Raw genomic sequence first — 19,843 nt, forward strand, 5'->3', positions numbered from 1 at the left:
CTTAAGACGGGCCTTGACATGTGCTGGTTTAAGCAGGGGAACCTTCCGTGCCATGCATGATTTCAAACCACGACGTCTTAGTGTATGGAAACGGTGGTCCCAGCTCTTTTCAGGTCATTGACCAGCTCCTCCCGTGTAGTTCTGGGCTGATTTCTCACCTTTCTTAGGATCATTGAGACCCCACGAGGTGAGATCTTGCATGGAGCCCCAGTCCGAGGGAGATTGACAGTCATGTTTAGCTTCTTCCATTTTCTAATGATTGCTCCAACAGTGGACCTTTTTTCACCAAGCTGCTTGGCAATTTCCCCGTAGCCCTTTCCAGCCTTGTGGAGGTGTACAATTTTGTCTCTAGTGTCTTTGGACAGCTCTTTGGTCTTGGCCATGTTAGTAGTTGGATTCTTACTGATTGTATGGGTGGACAGGTGTCTTTATGCAGCTAACGCCCTCAAACAGGTGCATCTAATTTAGGATAATAAATGGAGTGGAGGTGGACATTTTAAAGGCAGACTAACAGGTCTTTGAGGGTCAGAATTCTAGCTGATAGACAGGTGTTCAAATACTTATTTGCAGCTGTATCATACAAATAAATAGTTAAAAAATCATATATTGTGATTTCTGGATTTTTTTTTTTAGATTATGTCTCTCACAGTGGACATGCACCTACGATGACAATTTCAGACCCCTCCATGATTTCCAAGTGGGAGAACTTGCAAAATAGCAGGGTGTTCAAATACTTATTTTCCTCACTGTATATACCCAGACATTTCATAAATATATACTGTGTGTGTGTGTGTGTATATATATATATATATATATATATATATATACATATACATATATATATATATATATATATATACATATACATATATATATATATATATATACATATACATATATATATATATATATATATATATACATATACATATATATATATATATATATATATATATATATATATATATATACACACACACACAAACAATGAGCAACAAGATACATATATATACATATTTAAATGTAATTAAAATAGAAAATTAAATTGTAATAATATTTTATTATATGTTTTTAGGTTATTTTAGTCAAATAAATGCAGCCTTGATGAAAATTCTCCAAAACTTCGTTGTCTGTGTATATGTTGAAAACTGTTTTATTGAACAGTGCTTCAATTGACCAAAAAATCAAATATTATAGAGAACTGTGTAGTGATTTTAAGCAGTTGTCCATGCAAGTCAGCTGTCAACCTGCAAGTATAAAAAGTCAATGATTTAAAGCAGTTTCCTTAATGCTGTAGACTCATCCTCCCGGGCTGTATGCTATAAAAATTCCAAGCTCTATTGCAAAATTCTTGTTTCGAAGCGGGCAGGTTTTTATAGCTTTAGAAGTGAGCTGTAAAGCTATCCGAGGCCAGATTCCTCACTGGATAACTGGCCAAACACTAGAGAGGGCATCTTTGAAGATTAAAGAATTTGGAAAACGCCACTCCTAAACCTCTTTTAGGTGTTTGCCCCCCTTTTTCTCAAGTGTGTGTGTTATTCAACAGGGATAATGGCAGAGGAGGAATATGTTTGCTGCTTTAAGTGGGTGTAGGTGAAATCATTGGAGTCCTTTGATTAAACCCTTCTGGCTATAATGAGGAGATTCATTTAAGTGTTCTCAGCATTTCTTCTCGTTCTAAGACCTCTCAGTGCTCTATTGTGCATCTAAAGACGTAAACCTGCTCTTTGAGTGTTCATGGAGAGGGTCGTTATATTCCCATTATAAACTTGCCTCACTCGCTCTTCTCGATCTCTTGAACTCTCTTTCTTTGTCTGTCTCTTTTGTGTGTGTGTTCGTGTGCCTCTTGTGTGTGTCTGTGTGTACCTGAGGGGTTTGTGGTGTTCTGTAGTCGCATGCTTAAATAAATAAGCTGCTCTAATCAGAAGCAAATGCTGGTTTTACATTTTTATTGTAAAGACTATACTGTAACTAAATTAAAGATTTAAATTATAAACGTGTGCTTTCATAACAACAACATTTAAAGACCCTATATGCATGTGTTTGCTTGCAGAATGATGTTGGGGGTTTGAGAAGTCTTACCAACAAGTGGACAACATTCCTCAAAGCAAGACTTGTGTGCTCCATTCCTGGACCAGATGGAGTGGACACACACTTTGATGAGCTCCGTGAGTGATGCGTTTTCTGTTCCTACTCCCTCTCACAAACACATATTTCACTTTTATCATACTTCTTGGCATTTAAAACGATGTTCATCGTGTATTTGTGTGTGTGTTACAGAGGACATCTTTCTCCTCCCTAGCAGAGATGAGAGAAATCCAATGGTGTACGGAGTGTTCACCACCACCAGGTGAGAACCAGCTCCTAGAGTACAGTGAGCGTATTAATATTTCATTGCTTTTGGTCTGGGTACTGTAGCTTGAAATCCATTTTTAAACTTGTTGATGTGATATAAAATGAGTTCAAATATATTGTATAGATTAACAAGGCAATTAAAAGTATGGTGATTTGTATAAAGTTGCCCATTTAAAATGTGTAATTCTTTTTTACTGTGGCATTCATCTTCTTTAGTTTTTGTAACTTGTTTTTTGGGGTCAGTTCTATCTTTAAAGGATCGGCGGTGTGTGTCTATAACATGGAAGACATCCGTGCGGTGTTTAATGGACCGTATGCTCATAAAGAGGGACCAGACCATCGCTGGGTGGAATATGAAGGCAGAATACCCTACCCACGACCGGGAACTGTTAGTAGCACTCTTTCAATTTTTTTTTATTTTTTTTAAACCCCCTTTCAGTCATTGACACTTTTGACACAGGAGTTTTATACATTACCGCTAGAGGGAGACATAACACAATATAAACCTTTTACCTTACATATTTCAAAACACTGTTACACAAACACAACATTCATGATAATACCAAAGGCAGTTTCATCACTTCATATGAGTGCATATTTATAATAACTTCCAGAAATTCATGCTGTTATAAATTCTAAATGTTTAACTATAAATCTTATTTCCTTTGTAGTGCCCCAGTCGGACATATGATCCTCATATAAAAACGACTAAAGACTTTCCAGATGAAGTCATCAGTTTTATACGATTGCACCCGCTCATGTACCGCTCCGTGCACCCAATGACGGGCCGACCAATTTTCACTCGTATCAATACAGAGTTCCGGCTCACTCGGATTGTAGTGGATCGTGTGGCAGCTGAGGACGGACAGTATGCTGTTATGTTCTTGGGCACAGGTATGATATGTAACAGCCACATATGATGGGTGTATTTTGTGGGGGAAAAAAATAAATATTTTTTTATTTTATTTAGGTATTTTAAAAGGTTTTAATGACCTCATGAACTGCCTACAAAGATAGCATTTTGCCAAACATAGGCATGTTCTAAATACCTATAATGTTTAAATATGCAAAAAAGGTTGGAAACGCACTAAACACTTGGCCCTGCATAAGCTTCAAAAGTTAAAAATTAATAAATAAATAAAAGTAGCTTTTATTTCAATCAACCAGCAGATGGCAGTAGAGCTTATCTATTTAAGAGGCAAATGTGTGCATGTTTGTCTGTACAGATATGGGATCAGTTTTGAAGGTTGTCAGCATCACTCAAGAAAACTGGTCCACAGAGCAGATCATCTTAGAGGAGCTTCAGGTGTTCAAGGTAAAAGTCACAACCATTCAAATATGAAGCATTTATGGATGAATGAAAAATGACAAATTAATAAACAAAACAAGTTCACCTTTTAATCTCTTTATTTTTTTCTCTCAGAGTCCCTCACCCATCCTCAACATGGAAATCTCCTCAAAGCAGGTAAGAACAGAAGTTTAAACTTGGTTCTAGTAAACTAAACCTTTAGCTTGGGAATGAATAAATGAAGAAAATAAATAATTCATAAATTAAATAAATCAACTTTTTCATCAATAAATGACTGTCAGGATTCATTAGTAAGCTGTTTTAATCTCAGAGGTTCCACAGGACTATTTGTCATATTTTAGCTACTGCAAGTCAAAGTTCTCAAGCCTCTGTCTCAAAATAGATTTGTTAGGACCTCCACTGTTTTGTTCTGGTTTATCAAAGTCTTGCGGATAAGTTTCTTCTGTTCTTGTGCCATTCCTTTCATTTTTCCTTTATACTCCCATTTGTCTAATTATATCTTATTATACTTTGGAACTCATGGTTAGGTTAAGAGTTCACCCAAAAGCTTTTATCCTTTCTCTGCATAAAGATAGAACCGTATGGCTACATCAGTGGGACACTTGGCCAATTGTTTTTGTAACTGTTTATTTTTTATGGCCTTTTTTATTTTAATAGTAGAGGATAATAGAGTAGCGATAATATTAAATGGTTTCAAAAAAGATCCTGAACAGCATTTGCATTTACAAGGGTGTTAAATGGGAAGGTCTACTCTGAATGCCTGTTTATTTTCAAACTTCTGCAAGAAAAGCAAGAGCACCACAACTTTTATTGTGCTTGTTGTTGTGTTTAGGGTTAGTTTCGTCACATGTACACGTACCTCTTTTTTAGAGTTTGTTGGACCAAAATAGACACGAAATGCAAACGAATGACATTTACTGATAACTCTATTAGAGAGATTGCTCCAGTAAGCACTTTTTTTGTCATTGCACCTGGTTTATTACTTTGTGTGTGTGTGTGTGTGTACAGCAGCAGCTGTTTGTTGGAGGAAGCGACGGGTTAGTGCAGGTGTCCCTGCACAGGTGCCATATTTATGGGCAGGGCTGTGCAGAATGCTGCCTGGCTAGAGACCCCTACTGCGCTTGGGACGGCATCCAGTGCTCCAGATACATTCCAGCCTCTAAGAGGTAACACACAAACACACATGCACATGAGCCGATAAAGTCATTGTCCCAAAGAAGAGTCGATGCAAAGCCTTGATATTGATTCATGAAGTCAGCATTTCTGTTTAACGGTCTTCTTATCGGCACACACAAAAATGCAGCGCCACATGTATCCTATGATATCCCTGAGATGTGCACCGTGTGCAGTTTGGTGCTCTGGTGTTTGGGATAGCAGAAAGTTAAAAGAGAGAGAGGGCTTTGTGGTGCCCTCTTTCTGACCTACTTCTCCTGGGTGAGTTGTTTCCTGGAGTTCAGCACAGAGAAGAAAATGATAAATATTTGATTTTTCCTGTGCCATAGGGTGTAGTGGGACTGGACTGGACAGGCAAATTGATTAAAGTTGCTTTGTTGTTGAGATGATGTATGTGAGCTGCCAGAGAAGTTTTCTTGCCCTTTCTCTCCCCTGCTCTCCGGTCCGCCACTGCCGCAAGGAGGCCAGGTCAGTCCTGCAGAGAGAGAGAGAAAGAGAGAGAGAGAGAGAGAGAGAGAGAGAGAGAGGAATTTTAGTCTGTTTTGGAGATTGTTTGGCTGACAGATGTCTCTGTTTGAAAAAACACTCTTTGTGGCTTCATTAAGATCAGTGGTGGAAAGAGTACTGAAAAAACATACTCAAGTAAAAGTACCATTACATTCCGAAAAATGTAGTGTGAGTTGAGTAAAAAGTACTTGTCCAAAAAACTACTTGAGTAAAAGTAAAAAAGTAGCTTATTTAAAAGTACTCATGAGTAGTGAGGAGTGAGTACTAAGCTGCGGATTCTACCTCCTTATTAGGACTGCATCGAAATATATTGGAATTATCGAAATATCGCAAATGTAGGCTATATATCGCAATATGCATATCGCAACGGCTTCCAATAACTGGGGTTATGAACAAAAGTCAAAGAGAAAAATCACTCACTCTTGGCTGAATAACTTTTGTAGCTTTAATAAGAATCATTCTATATTTAATTCATACAGTGAAAACTAAGCAATGTTTTATTTTTTTACAATTGATTATTCAGTTTCTGTTGTTAAATAAACCTAATGTAGGATAACCTGAAACCCTAAACTCTGTGGTTTACACTGATGTTAAAAAACACTTCTTATGCTACTGTAAAACACTGCAGCAAAAAGAATGTGAAACAATACTTATATATTGTTAAATATATTTTAAAGATAATTTATTTGTATAGTTTATTTTATACACTTTAAGCATTATCGTATTGCATATCAAATATTGCATTATTTGATGAGTTATAGCATATCACACTTTTCTTCAATATCGTGCAGCCCTCCTTATAATAAACACTGCGCACTACAAACCTTTAGAAACTCATACGATAGTTCAGCATCACACACACCATGAGATGGGTTAAATAGAGAGATAAAAAAAAAAAAAAATTCTCTCCAAACCGGTACCAATTTAGCAGTATTCTGAAAAAGAAACAGGAATCACTAATATTATCAATTTACCTCACCTAATAAACTGAAAAAGGCTAAGATAGTGAGCTCACATGAATTACACTGTAATTCCATGCCATTATATCTTACAATTTAAACGTAAATGCACATTGTTCTAAAAGGGTGGCATCATCCCTTATACATTTAACACAGCTACATTTACTCAAATTGAAATGCTGATAATAATATAATTTGTAAGGAATTACATTTGTGTATCACAAATTGTGCAATAAATAGGGATATATCTGGGGAAACTTTTACAAATAAAACACACCCAAACAAATGCATAGGCCTATCTCTTTGTAGTCTCGGCGAAGCTGTTATATCAGTAGCATCCACAACAACAACAAATGTTGAACTTGAAAAATGTTTTTTTTGTGTGCAAGTGCACTTGCTGAATGAAGGCGGATTGTATGAAATGGATCAATCAAAAAACGTTGTTTATTAACGAGCTGTAGTCACACACTGACAGAACCGCAGTTCAAATTAATGTCATATTCATAGGCTAACGTTACACTGTATACTGAATCTGGTCCTCCAATTTTAGTACAGAGGGTGTTTTTCCACAGTTTTAGAGTGTCCCCAACACACTTTCACAGCGCGAACCACACAGAACGAGCTGCCGACTTCTCCAAGTGACTCCTGCATGTCGAGCGCGAGACAGCAGTGCACAGATCGCGACGCGCGCCTCGCTATAGTAAATGGGAGCGGGAATACTGCATTATGAACTCATCCCTTGAGGGAGTAAACACTGTACTGTACGCAATAACCCCAACACCAAATGTCAGGCCCTTGCTGTAGATAGACCAGCCTATATAAATATATTAGTAAGCAGAAATGTAAATATTCCTTAGCATATTAGAGGAAGATGCTGATATCTCGATTGAATTGATGCAGGAAGAATGCACGTCCACAGCAGCCATAATTAACAGTAGTTGGTGCCTTGGCGGTTAAAGTTTTCTATGCATGATTTGATTTGACGACAGTCACGAGACCGATTACGCGATCCAATCACGTTGATGGATCAAAAAATACAATTTTAAAACAAGCATGTAATGAGTAACGACCACAAAAGAAGGAAAATAGCGGAGTAAAAGTACCGATACATCACTTAAAATGTACTCAAGTAAAAGTAAAATTACAAAAAAATTAAACTACTCAAAAAAGTACAATTTCTGAAAAAAACTACTCAATTACAGTAACGTGAGTATTTGTAATTCGTTACTTCACACCACTGATTAAGATTCATGTCTGTCATCGAAGTTTGTTGTATTACGGAGAGAGCCGGAAGAGGGTGTTTTCATAAAAATGGTGGCAGTTCTGATTTTGTGTTTGAAATTAAATAAAATACATGACACTAGTCTTAATGTCTATTTTCTTGCTCTGAAGATTAAACTTTAGATTAGCCAGTTATGGATTAGCCACAATTTTTAAAGGTCCCATGATGCTTTAAATTCATGATTTACTAGAAAGGGATTTTTACTAGTTTTTTTCACTCACGTTTTTTTCACTCACAATTTATACTTGATAAAATATGTTTAGCTTGGCATAACAATATTATATACATGACTTTTCCAGGTCTAGTAGGTAAGCTCTCTGTTGTCTGTCACTGTTAACTTTTTTCAGATAAAGTAATGCCACAGATGTTGCCTTGGTTATATTATTTAAAATAGAATTTCTCAACTGGTGTGTCGTCTAGTGTGTAGTCTAAGAAACAAACGTAATTCTATATTTTTTCTGATGCGAGACTTTTCATTTGAAAGATGCACATGAAATCTGTTGACACTTCTGTTAGACGCAGTTTAAGTGAAGAGTGCCTGAGAACAATGCATTGCCCTGATTCAGTATCTGCTGTCAGATGAGATGTTGTCAGGCTAAATGTTAGTGTCATTAATCTAACGTTATTTTCTGAACTTGTTACAAAATAAAAACTTCTCGGGTTACGACTGTAACCCTTGTTCCCTGAGAAGGGAACGAAATTCTGCGTCGAAGACGGCACTTTGGGGAATGCCTCCAGCGTGATAGTGTCTGAAGCATGTGTGGAACTAGTCCAATCTCAGTTGGTGTTGCGTCATGACGTCACATGTGACGGTGTATACGGAAGCTACAAAGGGACGCCAGAACACAACAGTGTTAGCTTCTAATAGGTCAGAGCAAGTCATTATCAGGCACTCAGGAGGTCTGGCAAAGGGACGCAGCATCTCATTCCCTTCTCAGGGAACAAGGGTTACAGTTGTAACCAGAGATGTTCCCTTTCAAGGGAACTTGTGCTGTGTTGAAGACAACATTTTGGGGAACGAAATACCCACAGCGCCACACTGACTATTGCCTGTCTTGGTGTGAAGCTTGTTATGCACAGCTCAGGACGAGAGGACTTGAGAACCCAATGTGGAGGGTAGATCCAAGCTACAATATCTGATGAAGGTGTGCAAGGAGGCCCAGCCAGCAGCATCACAGACCTCTTGAAGGGAAACCCCTGATAGCAGGGCTTTGGAGGAAGCCACTTCTAGTCGAGTGGGCTCTTATTAGGAGAGGCGAGGGTAGACTGTGCGCCTCGTACGCTGAAGAAATTGCCTCCACAACCCAGCTGCTAATCGTCTGCTTAGAGGCAGGGGAACCCTTCTTAAGTGACCCAAAACACACTAATAGCTGGTCCGACTTCCTCCAACCTGAGGCCCTCCTAGGCCCGGACAGGGTATAGTAGGTGTAGACTTCCTGATCAGCCGACACAGGTGGTGGTGGATAAAAGGCCTGCAGGATAACTGACTGTGCCACATTAGATGGCACATTGGGCACGTAACCCGGCCTAGGGTGGAGAATGGCCTTTACCCTCCCAGGAGCGAACTCGAGGCAAGAGGGAGAAACAGATAAAGCCTGCAGGTCCCCCATTTTTTTGAGGGACGTAATGGCTAGCAGGAAGGCCACTTTGAAAGAGACAATCTTCTCCGACACCTAGTCAATGGGTTCGAAGGGTGCCAGGGATAACCGTTCAAGAACCACTGCCAGGTCCCACACAGGTACTATGGCTTGGATGACAGGCCTCATCCTCCGAGCACCATGAAGGAAACAAACGATTAGTTGGTGTTTCCCCAGAGGGCCACCACTTAAAGGCATGTGGAAGGCAGCTATAGCCGCCACATAGACCTTAAGTGTGGACGGGGAAAGACCATCAGAGAAACGACTTTGGAGGAACTCCAGCACTGAAGCCACTGGGCAGTTAACTGGGTCCAGCTGGCGTTCTCTGCACCATAAAGTAAACACATTCCACTTTAAAGCATAACATTTCCTTGTGGAGGGAGCTCAGAGTTTTAAGATGGTCTCAACAACCTCGGTTGAGAGACCAGTACTTAGGAGTTGGTCCCACTCAGGGGCCAGACCCATAGCTTTCACAGCTCCGGCCGAGGGTGGTGTAATAGGCCCTCAACCTGCGAGAGAAAGTCCCTACTGATGGCAATCTTCCATGCGGGGGCTGCTAGGAGCAATATGATGTCTGAGAACCAGACTCGGGCCGTCTAGTACAAGGCTACCAGAAGTAAACTGACCCCATCCCGACGTACCCTCTCTAGAACTCCGGGGAGCAGAGCGATCGGGGGAAATGCGTACAGTCACAGAGGAGCTGGATGTGTGAGGGAAAACCAAAGTGGACAATGCGAGTTCTCGTGAGAGGTGAACAAATCTACTTCCACTTAGCCAAGCTTCCTCCAAATTAGCTCCACCGTGTCGGGGTGGAGCCTCTATTCACCGGGCCTCAGATTGAGAGCAACTTGCCATGGGACCACAGAAGAACCAGATGTGCCAGTCAGCACAGAGGGCGTGACCTCAGGCTCCCCTGCCAATTTATATAGGAGACCACCGACGTATTGTCCATTCAAACTAGATCATGATGGCCCCTGAGGTCTGGGAGGAAGTGTCTCAGGGCCAGAAACTCAGCCATCATCTCCAGGCAATGTGCCACGAAAGATGATGCCCTCTCCACAGACCTCTGGTAAAGTGGCCCTCCATGACCGCTTCCCATCCCATGAGCCTTAATCGATATAATTGAGAATGCCCTGAAGCCTCAGTGGAGCTAGAGCAGCATCCATACACTTTGTGAAGGTGCGAGGGGATAACGCTAGGCCGAACGGAAGAACCCAGTATTGGTTTGCTTTTCCCCCAAAAGAGAACCGCAGGAACTTCCTGTGTTGAGGAAGGATGGATATGTGGATATGTCCTTGGATATGATTTGACTGGGATGATACTAACAATGATAGGGATATTTAGCATCTTTAACCTGAATCTCCTCAGAGAACGATTCAGTACCCTGAGATCTATGATAGGACGCAACCACCCATCCTTTTTGGGTACTGTGAAGTACCAGATGTAGAACCCGGCCTCCTTCTCGTGAGGAACACACTCTATGGCCTCCTTCGCTTAGAGTTGACAATAGTGTTGACCACCCCGCTGAATTTTCCAATGAATTTCAGCCTCTACATATTCTACTAGGGAGATCAGTCTCTCGTGACTGACCTCAGGTGATGTGTAAAATACTTTCAGATGTTATCGCTCCGTCACGGGGGGGACCGCCCTCAGAGGCCTGCTCGCAGCGTCAGGGCCTCTTTCCCGAAGCCTTCCTCGCCTGAATGACAGTCCGAAGGCGCACATCCGTGTACACCATCACATGTGATGTCATGACGCAACATCAGAAGACTAGTTCCACAGAGTGCAGAGTAGAACTCATCAGCAGCTCTGTGGCAGTTACATTTGAATATTGATGAATGGACACAGAAAAATATTAGAAACTCAAGCTGTATTTGCTCTTTAAATGTTTTGGTTGTTCAAGGAGTCAGAAATGTAATAAAAATAAATCAGAGTCTAAATAAAAAGCTTTTTTCACTTCTGCTCACTACTTACAGGAGGGCCAGAAGGCAGGACATCAAACATGGAGATCCATCCAGCCATTGTTGGGACACAGAGGATGGTAAGGAGGCATACAAGGGTGTGTGTGTGTGTGTGTGTGTGTGTGAGAGTGAGAGTGTGTGGTCTTGGTAAACCCTACGTTATGGGGACAAAATTTCCCCACAAAGATCAGGAATCCTTGACCTTGTGGGGACATTTTTTTGGTCCCTATGAGGTAAACAGCTTATAAATCATACTGAAGGCTCGTTCACACCAAGAACGATAACTATAAAGATAACTATATTAGCGTCCACACCAGCGTACGATATCGTTCTGTTTATTCTTTTGGGTAGGTATAGGGTTAGAGAATAGAATGTACAATATGCACTGTATAAAAATAATCATTATGTCTATGGAAAGTCCCCATAAAACATGGAAACCGAACTTGTGTGTGTGTGTGTGTGCATATAGAGCATAAAAGCACTAAAAGCTATGTTTTGTTTTAAGATGCCGCATTGTCCTGTGGGGCTCAACTAATGGACAATGCTAACCCAAAAAATACCTTTACTGTATTTTTGATATGCTGATCGCTCTCGCTCTCTCTCTCTCTCTCTCTCTCTCTCCCTCCCTCTCTCTCTTTCTCTCTCTCTCTCTCTCTTTGGCAGTGTTTGGGAGGAATGTTGAGGAAAAGGTGTTGTACGGAGTGGAGAGCAACTCCTCTTTTCTTGAGTGCGTTTCTAAATCCCAGCAGGCCTTAATCCGCTGGTTCGTACTGAAGCCAGGAACGGACCACCGTCAAGAGGTATCACCAACATTTATCTGCCACTCGTGTGTGTGTGTTTGATTTACCCACTTTCCTAGTTATATCTAGAATGACAGTTAAGTAGTTAGCAACACTACAAAATTAAAAACATTTTTCTATAAACGAAAGCAGTGCATAGGGTCATGCAAATGAAATGTTGAATAATTTATTTCGACAGTGAATTGCTTGTTTACATAAACTGCAATCAAACTGATTCACCAAAATAAATAGTAGCCTACCATAAAATGTGCTAGTGCAGTGTTTTAAACATCATTCAGCATTCATGTAATGTATAACCTGGGAGTATTCCAGTCATATTTTCTCTTTCATAAAAATGTGTTTTGAGATCACAGGCTTTTTATCATTCGACACACTCCAGAAACAGATTTACAGTAACTTTCAACCCCCTGATGCTTAGAAAAAATAGATGTTGCATAATTCTGAAGATCATATTACTAAACAATGTGTTGTAACAGAGAGACCGAGAACGCAAACAGTTCTGTTGGTAATCGTGAAAATGGCCTGGGGCTCAGAAAACTAAGGGAGCACAAACATGGAGATACAGAACACAGCAGAACTGTCAAGAGGTGACCTTCACTGGTGGATTCATCTCTCTGTTTTACACCTACACATTTAATCTCATCTTCACTGCTGTCTATTGGGTGTCATGTTTCCCTTTTTTACTTTAGAAACACATAAATACACTCATCTTTCAGATATCTTTTAAACTCTCTGATGGAGTGTATTTATGCTATCTGCTAAGATAAAGATACTCCAGTTGTTTATTTAAGTCACTGTTTTGTGCAGTGTGTTAAGAGTGTAGTAATGGATCTATGTCTGTTGTGGATGAAAGTTCATAGTGCAGAGACAGAGGTCATTTTAACCTTGTGCCGTGTGTGTCCCTCGTCTTTATTAGCTGTGATGAATAGACGGGGGGCCAAGACCTGACTCTGGAGTGGTAGATCAGCATATCCTTCTATTGATCCATCTCCACAACAATTAATCCCAACAGGAGTGTGTGTGTGAGAGAGAAAGAGAGTTGAAGACACATTTGGGGAGGCATGACAGCAGAAGGTCAAATCACAGCACAAATGTCACAGGATAGTTGCAATTCTAGTAGAAACATGCAGTTTCCTGCTTTTGGAAAAATCCTTCAGTCCCACGTCTCAAGTGAACATTAGTCTTGTTATGATGCATTTGTTTTATTTTTGTTTCCCTTCCTGCTTTTCTTTTCCTCCTTTCTTTCTCCCGTCTTTCCCACAGCACAAAACGACTCCCTACCGCCCAGCTGCCCAAAACACCTGCAACACACAATCTCACGTGTGGCGCAATCTTAAAATATCACCCCATACTTCACCTCGTAAAAGACAACAATGAATGATAGAAGAGAAAACAGAGCTTGCGTGTTTGTGTGAATGTTTATCGAATCAAAGTAAAACAATATCTGGTTGCAATAACAGAAAGGATGCTTCATATCCCACATAGCTGAGAACACAACAGCTATGGGATGGGAATTTCAAAGATTCAAAGATTTATTGATTCTGGTTCCAATTCTGATTTTGGTTCCTTCACAATTCTGTGAAAACAAGTTGTCTTAAAAACTTACACCTTGAATTGATTTTGTCTAAAGCCATATGAAGGCAGCACACAATAATAATAAAAAAATGTAGGCCTATATATACGATATAGATATAGATTTATGCAATAGTACTAAAAACCCAAATGTGTTTTACAATAACTAGGTTCATATATTTACCATCACTAAGTCCAATTTATTGTATGTGAAAAAATCTCATATTTTTTGAATTGCTTGTTCCACAGCTGGCCACATTTTAACCATGTTCATACTTTTTAATGAATTACATTTAATTATTTTAACAATGAAAAGATTTACAGTATGCTGATTCTAAGGAATTTGAATAAATACATTTAGGCTAATAAATAAACTATAAACTATACTATGATTCATTTTTGAGTGCATAAGGGGCAAAGAGTTGCTTTCACACATTTGAATTGTTGATTCTTGTGCAGGGCTGACATAACAAAAGAAGCATGCATGACAATCTTCATGACAACATCAACGCTTTATAGTCTAATCTTGAAGTATGCAGCATATTTTATTATGATGTTACATACATGTAGATGGAATAATCCAGGCATTCTAAAACCAAATGTAACCAAACATCATGCAAATCCTTCCTGTATTATTCAAAAAATCGGAATAAGTACCTGTTATCGATTCCCAGCACTTAATAGCCCTAAACAGGACTGTTCTCACTCCCTCTCATTCTCTTTTCCCTCTTCATCCCTCTACGCTTTTTCCATGCTGTTCACTACCCTCTTTTTACAACTAAATATTATTTCCCAGAGGATAGTGGGTCACTGGCAGGCCAGCTCATATTTGAGATGTGAGAAAGATCCTGTGTTGAAGGTTCCGGACCCTCTCTCTTTCTTTCTCTAAACCCACAACCAAGACACAGTGGTGTGTGGAGGGGCCACAGAGAGACAAAGTCCTCGTATTGTAGTTTTAATGCCTTTGACCCGGCTCTTAGACCGATGCTGTGCTTAAACCTACTTCTTCTGTGATCAGAGGCCAGTTTCCTCCTGCCCCCCCAGTAAAACCTTCAGCAGGAGTTATACGGTGTGATATACTGCTGAGATACGAAACACAGACACGCATTCACTTCCAGCAAACTCACACACCAGAACATCTCCATGACACACACACACACACGTTTCATCTTGACACTCGTGCCCTTGGCCTTTATGTTTTAGTTCCTGCTGTCACAGGTGCTGTAGACATTGCAAGACCGCCCTATTTCCTCTAATTCCTGACACGTTTCTGCAGGGTACGATTTATAGTCATACTCAAAATTTAAATTCCAAATCTTAAGAGTTGTTTAGTGCAATCATGACTATTGCATTTCCTTGAAGCATCTTTTAGATGGCAGATAGCTTAGCATAAGTCAATGCAGCGCTTAGCAGCTTGCGTGTGTTTTACAGGGATTCGGTATGCTTTGAAGCTTTCTTTCCCTCCTCTCCGTACTGCACAGCTGTATTGATTTAGTCCACAACTACAGCAGGAGAAATCAGCAGCCTCAAAAACATAGATAACAGAAAAAATGAAAGGGAGAGAAAGAATAGGCAGATAGGAACGGAAGGAAGGGAGGCGAATGGATGGAGAAACTGATATTGGAGAAAGAAAATTGAGTGCAAGGGCCAAAAAGAAATATTAGCATGACTAAAGCTGGTGGAGATGATTGATTTGTGAATAAATTGTTATTTAGTTACTTGACTAAAACGAAATCTGTGAAAATTCAATCAAGGTCTTATTTTGGATGACAGCATCAAATTTGTACATCCAAATGTATACGACCAATAAAACTAAAATCGGCCTGATTTATACAATTAAATCAAAAAGATTGTGATATCAGTAGTATTTAGGGCCACACTAACTTTTTTTTAAAACGTATCTGCGCGGATGAATTAGTTTCAAGCCACCAATATGCACATGGATACAGGACATCTTATAATTTTATTTTTACAATGGGTATTTTGCAAGTTAGTCGTATTGAATGATCCATGTTTTGTTAAGAACTTCCAGCATCTCTGTATAAGAATATGATGTGACATGCATGGGCAAATTACATTTGTATGCATATTCCTATAAAACCCGTCCAGACAGCTCTAAAATATAAATTGTTATTATACTGTATGTTTATCATATTTGAGTAAAGACATGGTTTGAATAATGGATGTTTTGCACTCTATCATTATTTTTTTTTTTTTTTTTTTTTATAATTTTTTGAATCAGTTCATTGAGTCCTATTTAAATGCACTGAATACAGAGCACTCAGTATGTCAGAGGTGACCAGAAAGATGGACACCTTGCATATAGATCAGTGCAATGGATCACGCAAACATGAAAGTAGACCCTGTAATTTCTCAAGACCTTCTCTACCCCTCTTTTTCTTCTTTCTCTCTTGTTAGCATTAACATGTGGTCAGCTTGTCTAATAAGATTCTAATGACCAATCAGGTGGTATAATGTGAGGTCAGCAGGAAGTGGAGCGCAGAGGTTAAAGACTGATCTCTGACCTTGAGGGAGTCTTGTTGTGGGTTCCTGGGCAGAATGATTTATGTGAATAAACCCAGCAAGTGACACATATATTCACTGCTTGGCTGTGATTAATTTGGTGTTTGTTTTCAAGAACGTGTATTGATATGGTTGACTTTTATGAAAGAGTCCTAATAATTGTGTTTGTTGCAGATCAAACCAGACGAGCGTGTGCTGATAACCGAGAAAGGTTTGCTGATTCGTTGGCTCCAGCGTAGCGATGCAGGTTCCTACTTCTGCACCTCCCAGGAGCACAGCTTCACCCGTAACCTCCTCCACATCTCTCTGCACGTCCTGGACCCCGGACAGCTCAACGGACACCAACCTGCTATACGGGTATCATCAGAAAACCCTTCCGTGGCCGAACCCCGCCAGCGCTATAAGGACTATTTGCGCATGTTGAGCGGCCCTGCGCACTCTCTAGACGAGTACTGTGAAACAGTCTGGCACAAAGAGAAGAAGCAAAAACAGAAGGGCAAATGGAAGCATGTCCAAGAGCTCCGCAAGAGCAGGAACCGACGCCACCACTAGGGGTGCCAATGATGCGTGGATTCGAGAGTGAGGTTAGAAGGGTCACAGTGCCCTGGGAGCCACTGGATGTGGATTAAATGAACTCAAACAATCTCAAAACCAAATACAAATACAGAAAATAACTATCTCCTGACCAGTCTGTTCATGCAAAGCAAAAAGTCCCCCAGAAACATCAATCTTACCATTAAACATGAATCTTGTTTTCATTATAACTGATGCCTCAAATATGACCCACTGATTCTTTACCATTTAGAAATACCAAAATACCTATGTGACCAGTCATCTGGCTGATCTTTAAGGCAAGACACTACAGGCAAAGCCATCGTTTTTTTCAGGCACTGGGCAATTTTGATATTTTTGGGCTATTTTTCTTCCATAACTTGTCTTCTTTCAGACTAGTAGAAAGAAAATATTTTTAAAAAGCACATTTGATTCTTAAAATAAGTTTTTTTATTCAGTTAAACAGAAATCTCAACTTTATTAGTACTTACATGAACCAAACTTTCCAATTTTATCCCTATCTATATTCAGAAGGCTTTTACACAATTTTCTTTCTGGCTGTTGATTGTATTTTCTGATTTATGGAGTGATAAGAGATATCTAAAAACACCTATGTACAACTGGGGAAGTACTGTGTTATTTATTAGTTAAAAATGTTATACTGTTTACCTGTAGTGTCTCGCTTTAATACTATTTAATACTATGTCAGAATCAATGGGGCAATGTATTGTATACTAAAATCATATAGCTATAAACCTATAAACGATGCTCTACACCAGGATTGTTCAGTCTGCAAATGTCTGGATTAACGTTTTTAAAAACATGGCACCAGTTCATTGCGCTTTAATTTTAACCAAGAATAAAAATGCATTCATGTTGAATGTATGTAAATATTTATATTATTTGTACATGAGATTGTGCATGCTTTAGCATTATTTACATAGAATTCTTTTTTGAGATTACAGTTTTAACCAAGCATTTAAATTTCACTGAGTAAAATACATTATTTTTGTATTTTTGCAATTTGTCTTATAGGTCATTTGTTTATGACATATGACGTTATTTAAAATGATCATGGTGTTGAAATAAACTCTTCTTATTTCTACTTAACTGTGCAATGGAGAAAAGACATTGACTTTATTATTTGAAGAGATAGTTAAAAAAATAAATAAATTCTGTCTTCTTCTCTTCATGTTGCTCAAAGTCAAACTATGTAGGATTAAAAAGTGTCATAAAAGGGGACTATAAGACCCTGTAAGATGCACTGTATTCCAATTCTTCTGATTTGGTATGAAAAAGCATGTGAAAAGAGTATGTGGTGATTAAATGACAGAATACATTTTTTGGTGAACGATCCCTTCAAGTAATCATTGATCTACTAAGAAACAAAATATAATCATTTGCAATGGCATGTATAACAAGATACTTTAATGTCTATAATTCTGTATTTTATATTTTAATACAGTATGTCGTTAATTTTTCATCCAATTGAAGTTAAATTGTAGTTTCATGTTTTCTCTCATATTGCTTTTTATACAGTTTTAAGTTTTCCCTCAAAATATTGCTTTTTATTTTTAATTTCATATGTTGTCATTTCATATTTAGATAAAGATGGAGGGTTGAAACCCCAGTTTTCATTCCAAATGTATTATTTTTCTCAGAAATTGGTCTTGCTCACTCACTGTTCCTCCCCCATGCTTTCAAGTGTCTGTATCCCTCAGGATACAAAAACCATTTAAGGGGTTAAACACAAGTTCAATATCTGTGATGTTATATAGATGAAACAATCTGACCCTATATCTCTGTCACAGCCTCATAATCGCACTTAAATACGCACATACACACTCTAGGCACAGATATATCTCATATCCCATGACTTTAAATCTGAACAAGAGTCACGCAGCCGGCTCTTCTGAGATTCATCGCGGGACTGCGTTTCTCTGAGGTCAACCTGTCTCAGATCAGATTAGAGAGGGAGTGAGCTCCTCACACATACAATAGAGAGTGACCTCAGATAACCTCACCGCCTGAAGCGTGTGTGTGTGTGTGTGTGTGTGCTTTCAAGGTCAGACCTCCTCTCCCATCAGGATTTCTCATCTCCTCTCATTTGGTCAATGTGTTGCCCTGCTGAGGAAGTCAAGGTCAGTAGGTCATACTCACACACACACATTACTTTATTTCTGTTTTGTTAATTTCCTAAAGGGAGGAAATAAACAATATGATCCTTTATAAACTTAGTTAATGATCATTTTACACAAGTAAACAAGTCCTAAATGAACCGCATCGTGCCAGAAAACCAACACAGGATCCGTTTTTTTGCTCTGGGTTCGACAACAAGGCCTTTCTGTCCGAGTCGGGGCACGGCCCGGGGATGGCAGTGACAACCACATGGGGAGTGCGATAAAGGGGAAATGACTGTTTCTGGGCTGATGGGTGAACTCATTTATCAGTGCTAAAGTCTTGAGTAATACCGCTTTCTCTTTCCCGTACCTCCTGCCACGGCCAAGACAAGCAGAAAGTGATCTTTTCTCTCCAGAATGCCCTCCTGTAGTGGTAATCGTTGGAGCTCTTTACCCGTACAAGAGCATCTATTAACAGAGATGTTCTGCTTCGTGCCGTGGCAGGTCAAAGGTGGAGCGGATTGACTGAAAGAGACAGAGACAGACAGAAAGAGCATGCGATGCGAGAAAGATTCAAATCGGATAGATTAGGCTCAGCTGGGTGTTGTCTGTATTAATGAGTGTTTTTGCTAATAATAGTCAGCTTAAATGAACTGCTACTTATGAGTTTGGGAATTATAATTACGATTCATTTCATTTTGGTTTGGAAAAAATATATTTCTCTTGTTTTAAGCTCTTTATGCTTGATTCATTCATTTATATTTATTAATTTCCTTTTATTTATTTTTTATTTTTTGCCAAAAAAAAAAAAAAAGAGCAAAGGATGAACTAGGTATGCAAAACTATGTGTGTGTATTTTAACATTAACATGCTGCCACATAGACTGATGGCAAATGTAGTTTTGTCACCTCTTAAGTTTGCTAAATAACATTTTAGTAATATTTGTAGCTATTTTTTCCTACCAGTACACAATACAAATTATTAAATATATGAATAATTTGACCAGTACCCATTTGTTTCACCATGATTATTTAATTGACACGTGCTCAACTTGAAAAGTCATGGCTCAAAGAATTTCAAACATGTACAATAT

At 39.1% G+C, this 19,843-nt stretch overlaps 1 protein-coding gene across 1 annotated transcript in view; it reads left to right on the top strand.

The window, feature by feature from the left end:
• Positions 1–18,289, top strand: part of sema3d (sema domain, immunoglobulin domain (Ig), short basic domain, secreted, (semaphorin) 3D) — a 45,245-nt gene extending 26,956 nt beyond the window's left edge. Inside the window, exons 9-18 of the mRNA XM_084124377.1 lie at positions 2,054–2,168; positions 2,281–2,350; positions 2,599–2,743; positions 3,027–3,249; positions 3,582–3,670; positions 3,779–3,820; positions 4,673–4,830; positions 11,199–11,263; positions 11,847–11,983; positions 16,253–18,289. Coding sequence (XP_083980503.1) covers positions 2,054–2,168; positions 2,281–2,350; positions 2,599–2,743; positions 3,027–3,249; positions 3,582–3,670; positions 3,779–3,820; positions 4,673–4,830; positions 11,199–11,263; positions 11,847–11,983; positions 16,253–16,630 — 1,422 coding nt within the window. The 3' untranslated portion in view covers positions 16,631–18,289. The remainder of the gene's footprint in view (positions 1–2,053; positions 2,169–2,280; positions 2,351–2,598; positions 2,744–3,026; positions 3,250–3,581; positions 3,671–3,778; positions 3,821–4,672; positions 4,831–11,198; positions 11,264–11,846; positions 11,984–16,252) is intronic.
• The last annotated feature ends 1,554 nt before the right edge of the window (positions 18,290–19,843 follow it).

The sequence above is a fragment of the Abramis brama genome, assembly GCF_963993115.1.
Source record: "Abramis brama genome assembly, chromosome: 9".
NCBI lineage: Eukaryota > Metazoa > Chordata > Actinopteri > Cypriniformes > Leuciscidae > Abramis > Abramis brama.